This window comes from Triturus cristatus, chromosome 8 (assembly GCF_964204655.1).
Source record: "Triturus cristatus chromosome 8, aTriCri1.1, whole genome shotgun sequence".
NCBI lineage: Eukaryota > Metazoa > Chordata > Amphibia > Caudata > Salamandridae > Triturus > Triturus cristatus.
In genome coordinates this window covers 332,319,961-332,340,689 of record NC_140591.1, presented here as the reverse complement: position 1 = coordinate 332,340,689, position 20,729 = coordinate 332,319,961, and the positions used below count along the sequence as shown (strand labels likewise).

Sequence of the window (20,729 nt, the reverse complement as noted above, 5' to 3'; positions counted from 1 at the left end):
TATAGGGGCTTTGGTAATTCAAAAAGTGAGACGAGATATCCGGGTTAACTCACTATTATGTTTAAAATTGTTGAACATGAATTGCGGCCTTATTTTGGTACTTTCAATATTATCGGTGATATTCAATGAAAAGTCACACGAATAATTTGTTTATCCTAAAGAGATGTGTTAGTCCACAAAACATATTCGTTTTGGGCGCCATCTTGTAATAGTTAAAGACCCTGATAAACTCACATGGAGTAAGGAGAACCCAATAGAGAGCGCCATCTTGAAATGTCAAAGATACGGCGATTTTTTTGGGCGCCATCTCTGTGTATCTAAAAGCGCTCAAAAAACGAGGGCACACGAGTGGAATAAGGAGAGCCCAATAAAGAACGCCATCTTGGAATGGCAAAGATTAAACAATTTTTTGGGGCGCCATTTCTGAGTATCTAAATGCGCTCAAAGAACGAGGACATGCAAGTGGTTTGGTTATTCTAAACAGATGTATAAGTCCACAAACCAAACCCATTTGGGACGCCATCTTGTAATTATTTGAAACTCGCATTTTCTATCTATATGTGTCGTCTTGTAGGGTGTTAGAAAAACCCAATGAAAAACGTCATCTTTGAATAATAAAATGGAGCGGTTTTTGGGCGCCATCTCTGAGTATCTAAAAGCGCTCAAAGTACGAGGGCTCTATATGCGCCATCCTGTCATAGACAATAAAAGAATCTATAGGTTTTTAAATGTGCGCTTAAACTAATATTGTATATTAATAAACAAAGTCACCTCGAAATTACAAAGATAGAGTGTTTTTTTGGGCGCCATCTCTGAGTATTCAAAAGCGCCCATCTTGAGGAAGTATATAGATCAAAAAGTCATCTCATACTATCTACAAGGGCTAAAAACACATCAATTCTGTGTGCGCCATCATGTTGTGTATAACCATAAAGTTAGTCGAGACAAATATTGTGTGTATGCTCTTAAAAATGAATTGCCTTTAGAGTGATAAATGATCTGAGAGACATATCCTTCAATCATAAAAGAGAAGGAAAATAATAATGTCCTTTAAGAAAAGGATGAGATTGTATTCCAATTTTTTGAAAAACCATAAAATAGTCAAGATTTCCTAACACTACTATATACGGAGAAGTGTGGGCATTCCGAATCAAAAAAATCTGGACTGCTGAATGGACTGATATTCTTCGATATGCAATATTATATTCCAGATAATGATTATGTGGTGTGCTGGATCATTGTGCTTTGTTTACAATGTAATTGACACCCTGAGAGCTTGTATTACAGCTATGACTCCAAAGATTCTGGAGCTGTGTCCGTACCTTCCTGTCCTACAAAATCTTGTGGTAGCCCTCTTAGTGAGTTTGTGTTCACTGAATCTGACAAGCAATATCTTGATCTACTTCAAACACTCCTCTCATCCATAGGACATGGGTAGTGGAAATGTCATTTACCTAGGGCTCAAAGCATTTACAGCAGCCATCACCATACTATTTAATACCTTACTCTACAGTACAGTTATACGTCAGACTCTCAAATATCACACCTTTAGTAAAAAATACAACAGCAGGACCCTACAATTTGTCTGATTACAAACCAATTTCTGGCCTCCTCTGTGTAGTAAAGGCACTAGAAACTAGTGACACCTATCAACTGTCATCCCACCTGCATCCCAGTGATCTTCTAAGTTAGCTTCTGTCAGGTGTCCCACCCTACCAAGCCATGGAGACCGCTTAATTAAACATCTGGAAAGAATTACTCAACTCTGGAGGCCAGGGCTCCCCTCTATTTCGACCTTTTTAGACCACTTATCTGCCTTTGACACCATCTTTCTCCTCTTCAAGGCTTGCCATCATGTTGTGGACATATATAACTGCAGGCATCCCCAGACACTGTCCTCCACCAATCCTGGATTATCAGTCAGCTGATCAGCACTGACATTTTTCATATTTATACTGCATCTTGCCACTCACTCTTATAATCCATTCCTCCTTACTGGCCTGTGTCCAATGTATAGTGTTTAGTAGCACTTTACAAAACACACAAATGCAATTCCAAAATAAAAATAAATGCCCAGTTCAGTTGTCCCACGTGTATCTATTGCCTCAGATTCATAGCGACAGGTACAGCCTCCAATGACCAATGCAGCCTCCCTTTATGCAGACATAGCCTCTAATGTCCATTACAGCCTCTCCATGTACATGCTAAGCCTCAAATTACAAGTTTAATCTTCTCCCACGCATGTACAGACTCAAATACCAAGTGCAACCTCTTCAAGTGCTGGTGTTGCCTTCATTACCCAGTGTAGTTTCCATCAGCTGATGTATTGACTTAAATGTACACAGCAGCATCCCCAAAATCACATGTAGCAAAAAGTACAGCTTCTCAAAATACATATTTAACCACAAACATCCAGTGCATCCGTCCCTTGCACAAATGTAGACTCAAATGCCCAGCACAGATTCCCCTTATGCTGTCTCCCTATGCTGAGGTTTAGCTTCTAGTGCCAATGACAGCCTCCACATGTGGAGATAAAGCCTCAATTAGAGAGTGCAGAGTCTCTGTCAGTAGACGTGGCCCCACCAGTCAGATAAGGGACAATAACCTGATGGTGTGGCTCTGCCAAGCTGGTGATGACCAGCACCATGCTATTCACTTGCCATGGCATGGCCACCCAAGAAATTGAGGGAAAGGAATGGCAGCAGCTCTGGTGCGAAAATGCTCAGATGGTCGTGTGTTCTATGTTTACCGTCTATTAATGGTACCCTAGCCCTGCAACGACAGAGACCAGCGGACACAATGGCAGTACTGGAGGTACCAAACGGCATGCCTGGGGTACCAACTGTCTACGAAGGTTTCTTTTTTATCTTATGGATGCCGGATGCCAGTCTAATAAACTAAGACTTTCCTATGTCCAACACAAACCAGCAAAGGAGGAAAAGCCTTCCTTATCCACAACAAGCTAGTTGCATGGGAATAGGTCTGCTTGGGTCAAGCAATGGATCACAAATAACCACAAATATTCTTGAACATCATGAACATCATGAAAGCTGGGTCTTCTCTGGACACTTAGAGGGCACAACGAGTCACAGAATAATCATCATAGGTGCCCAGGACCAAAGGGTAATGATGTAAGGTGCAGTTTCATTCTTCAACACTACAATAAATAGTATATAACACATCTTAAGCAGATAGTTTAATCCATCCTGAAAAGTGAAGTGCTATCATTATGGAATGCATCCAGATTTTGAGTTCACTGGACCTACCCAGTGACCAATCTAAATGGCTAGTACAGCCTTTATTTCATGCATGAGGTGATTTTACCTTGCCAGCCCTGGACTTATAACACCATATGTTGCACTTTGTTGTAGGTAACTCTGGCATGTGCCTTCCTTGCTTGTACCTAACTGGTGTCCCCTCACCCACCCACTGTTGCTGTATACAATATCTTGTACATCCCAAATGCATGCCTATTTCCACTATATGTTTTCACTCTTGACCACTTATTCCCTTTCAAAGCCTTGCTCAGTTGTTCTAATGAACACTGTCTGATCTAGAAAACCCTCTGCAAAGCGTAGTGTTTTCTGAGAAGGTAACCTTTGCTTCCAATGATTAATTATTGCCCCATTCCTCACTATACCCAATAGTAATGCACTTTCATCTTTGTGACCATCACTTATTGCTCACTGTTCCATAACCACCATCTGGCATAGGTTAGCACATTAAAAAAACTCCTCAAGCCAACCCATTTGAATACTGTGTAGAATGTATTTTAAATCATTTTAAAATATAATCAAAACACCTCCTTCTGAAATCAGTATTTTCAGTAACATAACAGGTTAACAGTAACATCTCTTAGAAATGCTAAAACATTCTGACTAAAACCTTATGTTTTATATAATTGTTATATTTATTCTAAAATTCTGTCTTTACCCTTACATTATGATCAATTTAGAGCTATGGGTATTGTCATAAAGTTGTATTTCCAATATCCCTTGACTGGTCATTAACTTATTTACTATAAGATGTTTAGGGCTCTTTGTAGTTCACATTCCTCATTAGCATTTCTAAAGTTAAACTGTTCCTAAACAGGTGCTGGCCAAGATGCTGAGTTGAGTGGTATACATTAAGTACTGCACTTTCCTTAACCACATTTATCTTGTAAATTAAGGCTGATTCATCACAAAGCACTTTATGCAGGGAAAAAGAACAAACTAGGGAACCCAATGCAATGTTAGGTTCAGAAAGTGCTGGCCAAAAAGGTTCAGAAATTGCTGGGCAAAAGGCAGGGTAACAAGCACCCCCCAGGTTACTACTTTACTCTAGCATAGAATTCAGACCGATTTGAGGACATGATCTACTGATATATGTAAAAGAAACCTTAATGAAGACACACACCTGCTAAAAGTTCCATAAGTATTTGCAAGGGTACTATCGGGGATATTTGTCATCAGTGTAAGAAATAGAACTGACAGCAGGAGCCACCCACGCAGGTGAGAGCGGTGGGGCCGGGTTGGAGGGGAGGTATTCGATTGACGACTACGAGGGAAAATTAAATAAATATTTAGTTTTCCCTCGTCGTTAGCACTGAGTTACTTAAGGTAGTAAATCCCATCCTCGATGAGCAGTATTTTGTTGTGATTTGGGCACTCTTGACAGTATTGCATTTATCTAGGGAAGTAAGCATTTATTTGGGGCAGTAATGCATTTATCACCAGCTATAAATTTCACCCCTGACAGTAAGCCGGTAGAGCAGACTTTACTGCTAAGCTGTAGTTCGTTTAAACAGCAGCATTTATTAGCATTGGTATTTCTACCGCCTATTTACTCATATGGCTCATCTACTGTTAGTGTCAGATCAGGGGCATAGAAGCCAGTTACTTGTGGTTGCTGAGATTGTATTTTCTACAGTTTCAAAGACAGCACAATAGATGCATTCAGCAAGATTCACTAACAGTTTTGCACACCTAACTGTATTTTAGATGTACAGAAAACAGCGATTGCATTGCTATATCTCATTTCTGATACAGCATTTCAATGTTTATAAAGTGGATTTATGAGGACAGAAAATTAAAAAACAAGTGGAATTTCCGTCACATGGGCTTATCGTAATGGAAAAGAAAGAGGGCTTCTGAGAGTAAGTGGACACGCAAGATGCATGGAACTGTAAATATTTATGGTTGTATAATATATAAATGCACCAGGGGTAGTAGACGACCTTATTGAAATTTGTAGGTTTTCAGAATTATTTTTCATAGAAATTCCCACCCTGGAAACACATAGTATGTCTGTAATAAGAAAACAAAAGTTCCTTGGGGTATTGGGAGAGAGTCTTTCCCTCTGGAGAAAAACAAAACAAGCTACATGTCAGGTGGATTGTCCTTTCCTTAACTAAACAGAGAGGAGGAGAGGTATCCTAAGAAACATACCACTGTTATTCCAAGAGTTCTGCATGGAATTTTTAAACATAAAGCGCATAAATCGATTTCAGATGTAGAAGGAAACATATAGGAGAATTTTGACATTCTCAAAAGGGTTTTATGAATACAGCCCAATGAGATCTTGAGCTTTTTCATGGAAGCATAAACAACCCCCACCCAGGTCCCAAAGATCTGTCTGTGAATAGGTGGGATTTACTAATGAGTTACTTTGGATTCTGAATATCCATTCCCAGAAGTCAGTATTACCTACTCAAGGAAGAAATCTTTGTGAATCAGACTCAGAATTTCAGTCAGGTCAGGTGGCAGCCCAATATGTACATGCATACACCCCACCATTGGCCTAGTCAAGGATCATTGAATGTCTTAATCAAGCCCACTGAGACAGAACATATTTCTTTAAACATCAGTGTTTTAATACCCTTTTTAATAACTGATTTTGTTTACATTTGCAGTGCTTTTGTTGTGAAGGAGTTTTTAAAACTCAGATACAGTCATGCTGGAGAATACAAACTTTCAATCCAAAATGAAATTCAGAACTACACAATCCGGTTTATGGTACGAGTACGAAGTAAGTAACAGTTTAGTTGTAAGAAAGCCACTACTGTAACAACATGAGTATATTGATGTCTCTTCACCCAACGTCAAAGCCAAAGTTAATATTTTCATGTACTCCTGCTCTAAGGATAAACATGTGAAAACCAAGCTATTATTAAGGCACCAGACAAAAAATTTTATACACGTAAGTTTCATTTCAGTGTGCAGAAGAGTGCATTTGTAGTGACAAAATCTCCATCCTGATTCAAAACATCTTCAGGATTGGGGGAATTTTAATCTTGTAAATGGAAAGTCTATGGAAATTCTGCCAATATGTTGGAGTTTCCAAAATCACACATTTACGGATATGGGCAGGCTTATCGGCTTTTCAGGGAGATCTGACTTACATAAGTAGGAACATACCATAAATTGTAAATATACTATCTTTTAAGTGATTCCTACCCTGAAAATGGTAAAAATATGTTCCTACCTAGTACAGGATTAGAAGCATTTGCAGTGTAGCATCTGCTGTGTGGCATCTTCAGATTTATTCAGGTGTGGGCTAATGTTTGGTTCATCCACAGGAAAAAAAAATCCAGCTGGAGAAACAAAAAAATAAATTACATGAGCCAATGCACATTTGACATCTAATGGTAGTTCTGCATATGGGAATTGTATGTGTGCGTAACTATATGTGGTATTATTTTCTAGTGCTCTCTGAGTATTAGAGAATTCAGCAAAAGTGGTAAATTTGTTCCAAATGCAGCAGTAGTTCTATGGAGTCAACTCCTGAGTTTTTGTGTGCCATTTGCAAATTGGCCACAAAGTGTGCAGAAAGGGTTTCAGCAGTTTTATGAATTTTGTGGGAGCATGAAACACTTAGGGTGGGATAAACAATGGAAGTATATTGAGGATAGGTGGTATTGATGTTGTGAGAGAAAATAGTGGAATTAAAAGATGGACACAAAAAAATGAAGAAACACAGAATTATAAAATACGTTAGGCCTGATATACATAGATTTTGCTTTGACTTACTCTCTCAGTCCTCCAGGCTTACTACTCAATTTCAGGAGTAATCAAGAAGTATTACAAGAGTTTGTCACACATACTCACAGCAACATTTTTGTGAATCGGGCCTTTTAAATCTTAAGGGCTAGATTCACAGGACCAAATAAACAAAGGTATTTTTGGCCATAAATATAAAATTATGACTGAAAATTACTTATTTACACCTGTTTGGTATTCACAATGGGATTCTTAGGAGGGCATAAATGTATTTGCTAGATCATATTCTTCTTTCACAAGTGAGATTTTTATTCTACAGTAGTAAATCCCACGTATGTGTATTGCCAACCTTTTCTCCGATCCCATTCCACCTTGGAAAAGGTTGGGGTTTTACAGCCTTTCTTACGACGCAGGGGAAGATCCTTCTCCCCATGAAAAAATGTGTTTGCTGCAGAGAAAAAAAGTGTGTTTACACTTGGATCTACAATTCTACTCAGCAAGATAGGTACCCGCGGTACTGATCACAATGAATTTCCAATGGTATATCTGGAAACCTGCATTATTCCAGGCACACTAAAGGGAATATTATTGAATAGGGAAAAAAACATAAAATTAGCCCGATTTACTGTCAAGTAGATCTAGTCCTGCACCCAGGTGTAAATCTCCAATTTTTTGCTAGTGGTGGATTACACATAGATGTGGACTTACATGTCTCCACTCCTACAATGAAGGTTGGAGCCACCTACAACAGAATTTATGGGTATAAAGTTACTACAAGGAGCTTTTCACCTGTTGTAGGATATCTCCGCCATGGGGTGGAGACCTCCCTGTGGGAAAGTATAGGGAAATTTAATAAACAGTTTTTTTATTTATTCATTCTTGTTTTACATTGTATATTTGTGTATTATGTACATTCAATTTGATGTAAAATATGAATGCATAATAATTTTAAATAAATACTATTAAGCTAGAAGCAAATAACATTAAAAGTTACAACACATTAACTCCTGAAATTAAATTTATAGTAAATTATAAAATAATTGAAATATATTAGCGTAAAAAAATAGGGAAACCATAAATACATTAAAATTAAATTGACCCACCGTAAAAGTTTTGTATGTGTGTGTATGTTACCCAGTAGTAGTCAGTTATAGTTAGGACCATGTTTCCACAGGAAAAGCATTTTTTGGAGTGCTTATAACATTGGTGTCATTTGGTGCATCTTCACAAAAGTTTCCAAAAGAAGTCTGATCCACCTCAGCTCCTTCCTTGAACGTTTTGAGGTGACCTATCAAGTGGGGGCTGAGAAAAAGAGGATGGGGGTCAAAAACACATTTTCTCCATTAATTGTTCCATAGGAATTACACCAATTTTGGCAGAAAGGTAGATCTTGGCCCAGAAAGCATTTGTTTTGTAATTTGGTGTACATCCATTCTGTAGTTTTTGAGAAATTAGGGTTGAACATGTATGTGTATATCATGCCGTGGAGGATCCATGAAGCCAACAGATCTAAAGATTGACTGTCAGGATATCAACAAAGATGTGACGGCACCCATTTTAGGATTTGGGGGGTCAGTGCCAGATGTACAAACAATATGAATATAGATTTCCTAATTGCGATTCTCTTAGAGTCACAATTAGGAAATCGATATTCCTTTTTTTAAATTTAAAGAAAAGATTGTATTTATAAATATAAAATATAATATAATAAAACACAAGATACAATCAATGTATACAAAATTGTCAAGTCATTAGATAAACAAGCTAAAGGAAGAAAGGAAAAGAAAGGAAAAACAACAATCATCAATGCTCAGATTAAACTTGACCACTAAATAATAATTGTTGTAAAAGCAGAGAGTGAGAAAAAATGGAACTGGTTAACAACTACTATAACTACAATATAAAAAGTAATCATGGAGGTTTAGATACTTCTTCAATTCGGGGGTTATGAAAACATGTTTTATTAGCAGACCTATCTAAAAAAATAGTTATGGCTAACCATAAAAAGTCACGCTTGATAGCAAGAGAAACTGGTAAAACATATGCCGTATCTAATCTGTGATTGTAACCGACTGCATACAAGCCTGGTAAGACACATTAGTAGAATCTTTCCATGCTCTGGTGATCTGTTGTAAGGCAACTGCAAGAAGTAAATCTATTATATGAAAATTGCTAGATTGAGAGCTGCAATCCTCAGAAACACTACCTAGAAAAAATATTGACAAAATTAAAAGGGATTTGTGTGTGAAAAGATCTGATTTATTTGTTGCCAGACTTCTATCCAAAAATTATAAATATGGGGACCTTCAAATAACATGTGTTTTAGATCTGCTGGATTTGTAGTACAACACCAACAAGAAGAAGAAAGAGTTGAGTTTCTTTTGTGTAGTGAAATAGGAGTGAACATAAGCCTATTGCAAATGAAAAATAATGTTTGAGTAGCATTAGCTGCTTTAGATGATTTCCTTATTTTAGTCCAAATCCTAATCCAAATGGAAATGGAAAAAGAAACTCGGAGATCAGATTCCCAAGAAAGTTCAAACTCTGTTGTATATCGAGTATCTGGAAAAGAAGTTCAACGTTTATACAATTGAGATGCAGAGGCAGAATTGGCCAGAACCAAAAGTATACTGAGAGTTGAAGAGATAGAAATAGGAGCATGCAAGAACTGATTATAAATTGATTGAATCACCGAAATTACAGATATATATTTCAATTCATAAGAAGAGGGTAGGGAAAAACATGATTGAGCAATTATGAAAGGTATACAAGTTTCATCATGAAAAAGTTGATAAATCCAATGAAGCCCTTTAGAAATCCATTCCTTCCAAAAAAATGGTTTTTATTATTAATTCTACGGTATTTATTGCACCAGATTGAGGACTGCAAAAATTGATCTTTAACATTTTGATAAAAGATGATAATAGGTTGGTAAATTTGCAGGTATTATAAAAAATAGGAAGGGATAGTGAAATTCTTTAAAAGAAAAAGGCTTGAAAAAAGATTTTTCAATATTAGTCCATAAAGGTAAGTTTGATGTATCATCCTCTTTTAATAACAAAGAAGATTGTTTGAGGGAAAAAGCTGTATGATAAGAATTCAAACCTGGAAAGTTAACTGCCCCCAAATGCTTAGGTCGTTTGAGTTTATGGAGAGTCATGCAAGACTTTTTATTATTCCATACAAATTTAGATAAAATAGAATATATTATCTTATATGGAGTGTGAGATATATTTATAGGAATATTAAAATGATAAAAAAGTATTATGGGAACTAGCATTATCTTTATTACATCCAGGCGGCGCAACCAAGATAAAAATATGGGGTACCATCTGGATGTAAGAGATTTCAATGTTGTTTGTAATTCTTTCAAATTAAGTGACACAGTTTCTTTAATGCTAGTTTTAAACCATAAATAAAGATATTTGATTTTATCCGGTTTCCAGTGAAAATTAAAAGATATATAATCTGTATGAAAACCTAATTTATTTAATTGAAGGATTTCACACTTATCATCATTTAATGTATACCATGACATAGAGGCAAAAAGATTTACCTCTGATGAGAAAGCTAATAAAGAAGACTGTGGTTGTGAGATAAAGAGCAGAATATCGTCAGCATAAACTAAATGTTTTAATTGACTGTCACCAAATTGAAAGCTTTTAATCTGGGGGTTCATACATTTTTTTATCAAAAAGGCTTCAAGTGCAAGGATGAAAAGAAGAGGAGAAAGAGGACAGCCTTGTTGAACCCTTCAATATGGAGAAAATGATGGAGAGAGAAGGCTGTTAGCTAAAATAAAGGATGCAGGAGAGGAATATAACAAAGAGACATAATTAATAAAATAGTACCAAAGTCAAACCAAGATAGAGTAGAGAAGATAAGAGGCCAGCTCACACCATCAAATGCCTTTTCAGCATCTAAAGAGATAGCTGCTAAAGAATGTTTGTAAGGTTTGGACTTGCTTAGGACATTGGAAAATAATCTAATGTACTCTGAAATATGTCTGCCTTTTATAAAACCACATTGTTCCTGCCCAATTAGCTGAGGTAATAAGGATTCTAAACAAAGAGCTAATATTTTTGCAAATATGTTATAATCTAAATTAATCAAAGAAATGGGCCTATACTTTTTACATAGTGTGTGATCCTTATTATCTTTGGGAAGAAGATATCTTAAATAATCCTGAAAAGAGCCACTAGATTTATGAGAAGATATAAAAAAGGGAAATATTTGATCTAATTTAGAAATAAGATATTTCGAAAAATTAAAGTAAAACTCAATAGTAAAACCATCAGGACCTGGCGCTTTACCACGCTTAATAGTATGTATAGCAGTAAGAAAATCCTGAATTCCAATATTATCATCTAGCATTTAAAATTTATATTGAGAGGAAAAGGTGTAGTAATAGAAGATAAATATTGGAGAATATCTTCTTGAAGTTTAGGAGATTCCAGAGCATGGGGATTCTGAAAGAAATGTATAAATTCTGATAATATAGTTTCATTTTTATAAACCATACAATTAGTAGAAGTGAGAATAAAATTGATTTTGGTGCACTCCTTTTTTATCTGAAGGTAATTAGCCAAAAGCTTTCTAGATTTATTTTGACCTCTATAGTACATAACCGATGCCTTAAGTTAAAATTAATTGTCATTTTCTGTGGATAGTTTATTGATAGTAAATTTGGACTTAATAAGAATGCTCTAATTATTTCAAATGTGCTGTAAGTAACTTCAAATTATTTAAAGAAGCTTTCTTTTTACGAGACACAAAAGAAATAATGAAATCCCTAGAGGCAGCTTAAAGGAGCCCTATAAAATCTGTGGAAATGTGTTCAGATTTTCATTTTCAAGAAAAAAGGCAGTGGCAAAAGTTTCTAAAGGTTTGAATTAAAACGGGATCTAAAAGGAGAGAATTATTGAATCTCATTCTAGTACCTTGAGTAGGGGGAAGAAGATCCAAATCCAAAGTGACAGGGGCATGATCCGAGATTAATATGGAGCCTATGTCCGAATGAGTAATATGTTATGTTGTACAAGTGATTTAGAAAGAAACTAATAATCTATTCAGGATTGAGAAGAATGTACAGGAGAGAAAACGGTATACTCTAAAAGCGTAGGATTGCATAGTCTCCAAGCATCCACTAAAGACCTTTGCTGAATAGTAGCTGTGTACTGAGAGTGCATGTGAGAAGGAATGAATTTAGATTTGGAGTTACTGTCAATAATGGGATCAAAAACCATGTTACAATCACCACCTACCAAAAAATAATCATCTTTATAAGTCATCAGTTTAGATAGTATTTCGGGCCAAAAAGAATTGTCTGGAGAAGTGGGTGCATAAAAAGTAAAATTAGTCATAGGGATTTTACTAACTAATAAAGAAACAGAGACCCATATAATCATTACGCCTGAATCTTGTACCTGTATGTCTAGACGTTTGTGACATAGAATGGCTACTCCATTACTTTTCCCGGTGCCTGGAGAAGCTAAAACATGGCCAACCCATTGTCTTTTAAGTTAAGATATTTCTTCATCCAAAATATGATTTTTTGCAATAAAGCAATATCGCATTTTAAATTAGAAGTATGTGTTAGTACTCTCTGACGTGTTATAGGAGAGCCTAAATCCTTAACATTCCGAGAAATAATTCTTAAAGCCATCTATAATAAAAAATAATATATAAGAATTGGAGATAAATGATAACAGCAGTTAAATACAACACTATCATATAAGTAATGAAAATCTTCAAAGAACAAGCATAAATATACCAGCAAATTTGATTAGCATATAAAAAGAAATAAGTAGTCATGAATGGAGAAAAAGTAAAAAGCCAATATAAAGCTAGATATGAAAGAGAAAGAATATAGAAAGGACAGAGGGAAAAATATATAATAAATAAAATTGATTGTTAGAAAAAAGACAGGCGAAAGGATAAGAAAAAAGAAAAGGGCGCACAAATAAGAAAAGCAAAAACCATATATGCAAAAAAAAAAAAACATACCAAAAAGGACATAGAAAAAATGAGGATGGTTAAGCCACATAAGGAAGACGACAAAACTGACCAGATAAATCAGGGCGGATCGGGAGGGAAGGACACGCCATGCAAACAGACCAGGAATCACAGTGATCAGACAAGAAAACCACACCTAACAAAAAGAAGAAACATGAAGGATAAATGGCACACATTTGTCACAAACCAGAAAATGCAATTATAATAGACATCCAGGAGAAAAGCATTTAAAACATGTCAAAACTCTTTATTCAGACATTAGAAAGCCTGGTAACATACATATCTTCTTTTCTATACGTGTCCATAAACATTGTAATAAAGCAGGATCCTCATAGTTCTTAGTCTTATTTTTATATGTCACTTTAAATAAATATGGATGGAAGAGGCCAAATCTGGCGTTGAGACTTCAAGCGCTGGTCTCATGTCCAAAAACGTCTTTCTCCTCTCAGCTGTTCCCTAAGCATAATCTTGAGAAAAGGAAAGATTAGATCCTTGCCAAGTGATTCACCTCTTAAGTTTAGCTGCTGGCAGAACTTTCAATAAGTCAGTATATTCTAAGAAGTAAATCATAGCACCTCTTGATGTGGTAGATGATGATGTAGAACGTGAACCATGACCCAGGCAATGTGTTATTTAGAACTGGAGTATCAGGAATACCAAGAACTTTCAAAAGAAGTTATTTAAAAATTGAGATAGGATCCGAACCCTCGAGTCCTTCTGCCAACCATATATGTGCAAATGATCTCGCCTGTTGCGATTTTCAAGAGTTTCAATTTATTTCTTATGATAGGTAATTTCTAATTGCATAGAGGGAACAGGGCTCACCACAGCTTGAAAAGAGTCTACACTATGTTCTATTTGCACAACTTTATCCTCCATGCATAACCACTTATCATCTAGGGTTTTAAAATGTCTATTAGTTTCTTCCAAATAAGGCCAAAGAGCTTGAATCTCTTCAAGAAGTATTTTCATGGAACTAGGTGGAGGAGATGTAACAGGACAACGGTGGATCCTTTTTAATAAGTTTGCCAAATGAGAGTGCAGAGGAGACAACTAATTTAGAAGCATGCTTGGTAGTTGGGAGCGGAATATTTGACGACGATGCCGTTGTTCCCACTGGAGGAGGTAATGCATTGCACTCCGAATCCTTTATTTCTTTTTGAAGGATATTGAATGGATTATAATCCTCCAAAAGAGATGACGAACGAGAAGTAAGGGAAGTGCGGCGCACAGACTTTGTTCTCCCCATAAACAATCAAGAAGGTCACTTCAACCAGGACTCTTATATTAATGAGCATATAACTGCAATAAAAGTCATGCAGACAGCAGAGTCTCAATAGGAGAACCAATAAGCCCAAAGAAGAAAGACCATGAGGAGCACAAGGTATAAAACTAATTCCAAATTCTTCAAGGATGATAGGTACGGAAAACCTTCTGAGGGAGACAGATTGACTGAAGAAGGTTGAAATAAACCAATGGCTTGAATATACTGAGCCACTGATCACAAGGGGGGTCTCATTTGAATAGAACCAGGTGTTAAATCATGAAGGAATCTCAAAAGACTCCACTCTGGAATGTAGTGCAGTGAAGAGGAATAAAAAGGGCATTATTTAACTTTATAGTATCGATGCTAGATTGTAAGCAGGTGGGACAGAGCATGTGAGGCTTGTCTTAGTGTTGGAACCAATGAGGAGGGTCCAATAATTATTTGTGGCAGATGCAACATAGTAAAGAATTCACGCCAAAACCTCTTCACCTTTTTACTAAGCTGATCTAAATCCACTGTGAGACATACACAGAACCGCTGGGTCTCATGTTTTGCAAAAACAGTAGAACACCGCTCCGTTTACAAGAAAAAAACAAAGCGACAGTAAAAATCAAAATTGCAGGCACGAGTCCCATGAAGAGAAACGCGCCGACCGCCTCAAGAGAAAAATGCATGAAAGGCGCTCACTGGCGTGGCAAAAAATGCATGCTGAAAGTCAGGAGTCCTTCATACCTCGAAGGCAGCAGACCACCTTTTCTGTGATTGCTTTTCAATACAGCAATCTTATTTGCTTTTATTGCACGTGCTTCCCTTAAAGGAAAATGGGATGTGTTTTAACAAGAAAAAATGAAATTTTGCAGTTTCATTTTGTAAGATCAGGCAGTGGTCCTTGTGACCACTGTCTTCTCTTAAAAATATTTTGTAACATTCTCAGAGGAGAAGGGGTCCCCGAGGGACCCGTCCCCTTTGCGAATGAGTTACCACCAGTTTTAAACTGGTGATGAAGTATTACTGTTTTTCAAACAGAATTTGGTTGCAAAACATTAATACATACCATTCTGATTCAGTATTTGGAAGGGACGCCCCTTCCAAGTAATGAATCGGTATATGGTAGCAAACGCAAATTACAATTCGGTGATGAATTGCAATTTGCCTTTTGTACTTTTTAAAAAGCTTTGTACATCTGGCCCTCAGTCCCCTGTCCTAAAAAAAGGTTTAAATAACATATAGGGGGCAAGATAAGTAAAGTAACATATTATTACAAATCCTAGCTATAACATCATTTAATCTTCGCAGACCCTATTGGGGCGGGTGCCTCTGTGCATGAAATTGTCATTTCACGGGAAAATTAATGCTTAAAAATTCAATGGACACTCCAGATATTTCTCATGATATTCATTTATTCACCTCATGGCAGTAAAAAAAAAATTTTGATTGTTCTTTTTCATATACACACACACACACAATTTATTTGTCTAAATATTTTAACTAAATTTACATAAAATTCTTTGTGGAGTTATTTTAATTCCATGCCTCTATTAATTTCTATGGGAGTATGTTCCAGTACCAGTGGTTGGTGATGTGTAATTTTGACTTACTCAAAGACTAGAGTACATTTAACCCCGTTTTGACACTTTTAGAGCTATAGTAACTTTATAAGGGTATTTTGTGAATTGAAATGGTCTTACTCTTTTTTGTTTTTATTAGCATGTCTCTCCCAAACCACTCCTTAAATTTCCATAAACCTCACTCATTTTGTAGCACAATTATTTACCATTTGTCTACCACTCTCCTTGGCACTTCTATAGTTACTATAAAGTAGTGTACTTACATGTGTGGAGATCTTCGCCAATGCAGTGGAGCTCTCCACACAGCAGTACTTAATTTGTAATTAAAAGTTAAAGCCACTCTCAGGAGGCTACTTGAGTTTGCACCACTTATTGCCCCTGCCAGTTCAGCCAATTACAGTACTAACATAACTACTAACCATTGTACTCCTCATATAGGTGAGACAAATCAGAATATTCTAGGCCACCTAAAGCTTTAAGAATGGAATGGGCAGCTAACAAACAGTTGGGATGGGACCGCAGGCTTACCCTGGCAACTCCACTGTGGAACTCTGAGAGTCTGGGAAGCCTGTGGAAACCCAAGGGCTTTGACAAGTGGGACCTGATTGGAATCTCACAGATTAAAGATTTCTGGGGTAAGGAGACTATTCTTCCTTTTGCCTCCCTTCAACAGCAGTACCACCTGGCGGATGCTGAATATTATCGGTATCTTCAAATACGGCATGCCTTGCTCACTCATGTCACGAGCAAATCCACACTTCCGGAGGCCTCCCACCTGGAGGACAGACTACTCGATGGCCATCTCCCTGAGAAAACCATCTCCCTGATCTACATAAAACTGGTTAATAATATGGAAGACCCACTACAATCGCTGAAGGAGAAATGGGTTAGAGATGGCTTAGAACTGGACGAGGAAGACTGGCAGGAAGCAGTCTCCTCCCCGAGAGAAGTAGCAGTCCAGGCAAGGCTACGTTTGGTACAGCTCAAAATTCTGCACAGGATCTACATCACTGGGCTGGGCTTTGTACGCATGGGCAGAGCAGAAAATGGGGAGTGCAGACGTGGGTGCGGGGAGATCGGCACATTTATACACATCATATGGGACTGTGTACACATACAGTCTTATTGGCAAGCCATACATCGCACTTTACGGGAGGTACTCAATAGTGACCTGCAGCCCGAGGCCCGCAGATGTCTCCTGAACATCTGGGAACCTACGGATCTCACCTCCTATACTACACAATGGGCAACTCTGGCATTTATGATTGCGAAAAGGAATATCGCACAGCACTGGGGGGCACGTCAGCCACCTACACTGGGAAAGGGGGAGGAGGACCTAGATTGGTGTATGTTTAGAGAGAAGTCAGTCTATGTTGCAAGAGGGTGCCCTGGGAAATGGAATAGAGTGTGGGGGCCATGGAACCACTACAGAGGTGATATCTGTACTCCACCGACTTCCTTGCTTGAATCTGAGACTCTTGAGATCCCTTGATTTGTATCATAGTGTAAGATGTGACTTGATTTACTGTGTTCCAGAGTGGACATTCGGAACTTGTATTGTCTCTTGCTCGTGAATTTCAATGGTGAATGCTGTCGATGATGTTTAATAAAAAGAACTATAAAAAAAAAGGAATGGCATGGGCAGCATATGTTATTCGTTTTTATTGTAAATTTAACATTGTTGTTGTCATCATCTCAAAATTACACAGACAGCGCCACTAGGTGGTGGACTGTCATTAGTGTCAGTGTTGAGAATTAAGTGCTGGTGTCGTACATCACAAAACATCGGCTCAAATTAAGTACTGCCATGCAAAAATAAAAAGGGCTCCGTCTGGACATTTGTGAATTGCATTAAATAAGTAACACTATTGTAGCTCTGCTTTGTATGCTATAAAATGCAGTTTGTGAATCAGGCCCTTTGATATTTAGCCAATATTTTTTGCTAGCTCTGCCATAACACTTCTCATTCCAGTCAGCTGGCTTTAAAGCTACAAGACCCTCATATAGTAATTTTTGTCTTTATAAAACATTCATAATAATAATATTATTTTTACATTAGTAGGCAGGTTGTTGAATATTAGTGCACTAAAAAAAACTTAAATGGAAGTTCTGCTGATGCACAACAAGAAAAACATGTTAAGTCATACAATGTAATTTTGTCCTTTGTTTAAAGTTTTGGAATCCATGGGCTACACAGTGCTTCCTACAATCGTAATGGTTGTAACATTGTTGTGCGAGTCACCTTTGAGAAAGGGCTTGTATATGTGCCCGTATTTTTACTTTTTTTATAACAAAGGTTATATGTTTTTAAATGACTGCTAGAAATGTCTATGGCTTGTTAACAACTAAAAGTTAATGCTGGCCTTATCCTTATAATATGCAAGACATTAGGAAACCTTGGAGGGGGTGGCAGGAGGCAGGGGACAAAGAATAATTTCTATTACTAGTTTGCCTAATATTTTGTATTTTTAGTACATTTTGTGTTGACCCATTGATTGTTGCCTTACATACCATTTAGTTTTCTCTGCTTTATGTTTTTCTTTTCAGTGCATGGTATAAAAGAGGTAACAATCAGCAAGTAATTGTCTCTTTTATCACTGCATTGTTTGATTCTTCCAAATGTTCAAGAATGTTGTGAAGAGCACAAGATAGTGAAAGGGATATAGCCATAGACCTTGATGCATGAGTGGGCTGGGAAAGCAGTAAAATAATGACACTCTAGGGTATGGTATTTACTGGGTACTGTAAATGCCACTTATTTCAAATATTTCACTTTAAAAATGAGCAATTAAATTAGGAATTGTGGTTGTTCCACTAATCTCTCAGCCATTTCATCTCAGCAAATGTTCTTCACCACAACCACTTAAAGAGCGGAAGAGTGGCACTGGAACTTAATTGCGACATTAGAAATTACCAGCTTGTACTTGACTGGTTCACGGTCCACAATTACATCTAAGTGAAAAGGTGAATATTATCACCTGACCAAACCTCCAGCCACGGACAAATGTGTTCTACTCATGGGCAGTCAGCTATAGATCCCATTCTCAAATATAGCTCCTTAGATGCATCACTTTGAATATTTTGTGACTTTTCATATTGTTGGACCCTTATAATATATACCTGCCATCCCTCACCTTATAAAATAATTTGCACCAACGCTGTTCCCATTTGCCTCTTTCTCACTTTCACACTTTTTGTGTTACGGAGTTACTCCATTTTGAGGGCTGTTATTTCTACTTTTGTCTAGACATTATAGACTGGAGTGTACAAAAACATAAATGTTTTAACATTCAGAATTAATCCTACCTACCACACACATTTCCCTCTATCCATCTATTGTGGAAATCTACAGTTTTTAAATATATTCATGTTTATCCTAATTTTACCTAGATCTACTCCTGTGTATTAGCTACAGGTGTAGGGTTAGGCAAAATCTGCATCTGTATAATCTTTTTTCTAGTTTCTTCCTTCACATGAAAAATATATTTCTGCTTCCAGTAATCACTTTCCCTAAAACGCTCAAAAAGGGCCATTATGGATTCTTTTCCTCATTGCACTGATTTCACTTAAGCTAGAATTAGAAGTGAAATAATTTGAGTAACAGCATTCAAATATTTCTGAATACCTAGAGTTACAACTGTGTGGGAGATGATCCCACTTGGCACTGTATACAACTCTCCCATGGGAAAATCCATTTCCCCACCACTTGTTTACACAGATGACTGTGGATAAGCCCACATATCTTGTATATTTCCTGCAGCCATTGCTAACATCTCTAATGAAAATATATGCATATCCTGATATTGTAAGTCAGGACCTAGAATTTCCAACACAGATTCTACCTTTTCTGCGGACAAGTTATGATTAAGGCCACCCGCCCAGAGAACCTTTACTCAAAGAAACAGGGGGCATATCAACAACAACCAGCGATAATTATCGCTCAGCGCTCTTAGCGTGAGGATAATTATCGCCGGCTAGCGTGAATTTTTATCGCTGAGATAGCGTGCTATTAGCAACGCTTATCTCAATAGCGATAAAAATCCTCACGCTAACAGGCTAACGTGAGATTATCGCTGGAAACCCAGCGATAATCACACGTTACCTTGTTGATAGGGACAGGCAAACTTAGCCATGATATCCTCCTTCCATAGGATATCATGGCTAAGTCTGAAAATTAGCAGACGTAAAAAAGCAGCGTTAACCGCGGTTAGCGCTGCTTTTTTTGTCTCTAACAGGGTTAGCGACATTCTTGATAATAGGAGAAATGTCGCTTAGCGACATTTCTCCTAATATTTTACTCTGGAACGCCCCCTTTGCATCTCATTAGAGATGCAAGGGGAAGCGTAGAGTAAAAGGGTGCTAACATGTAAATTTGCATGTTAGCACCCTGTTGTTGATAGGGTGCTAGTTTTATCTCTGCTTTTTTGGCTTTTAAAGCCAAAAAAGCAGAGATAAAGCCCTTGTTGATAGGCCCCCAGGTTAGTTAAACTACGGAAGAGAGAGAAATTAGCCATGATATGATATGGATATGTAGATTAGCTCCCACAATAGTCAAAACCATCTTTAGAAACTAAACAGGTTTCTAAGCTGAATATCAACCTTTCATTTGGTAACTTGGGACAAGCAGCAAGTTCTTCCTTAGAGAGAATTGTATGTAATACCTAATCAGCAACAACAAAGCAGTTAGGAAATAAACCAAATACAATTTTGAAACCCCTATAGTTACAGAGAGATCATTAAATAATCAATATGACACAAAATTTAAAGACATATGATGTGAAAATTGAGAGTTTTAAAAAGATAAATATTTATGTTTTTACGCCCAAAGCAATTTATGTAAGTCTTCCAATAAGCACACCAATGAGTGAGCCCAGGATCTGAATTACAGGGCAGAGTGCA

At 37.2% G+C, this 20,729-nt stretch overlaps 1 protein-coding gene across 3 annotated transcripts in view; it reads left to right on the top strand.

The window, feature by feature from the left end:
- Positions 1–20,729, top strand: part of FLT3 (fms related receptor tyrosine kinase 3) — a 581,742-nt gene that overhangs the window by 210,880 nt on the left and 350,133 nt on the right. For 2 of the 3 annotated variants that reach the window (XM_085621634.1, XM_085621633.1), the window contains exon 4: positions 5,894–6,009. The exons of the other annotated variant lie outside the window; for it this stretch is intronic. In XM_085621634.1, the coding sequence (XP_085477760.1) occupies positions 5,894–6,009 (116 nt within the window). The remainder of the gene's footprint in view (positions 1–5,893; positions 6,010–20,729) is intronic. 3 annotated transcript variants of the gene reach the window in all.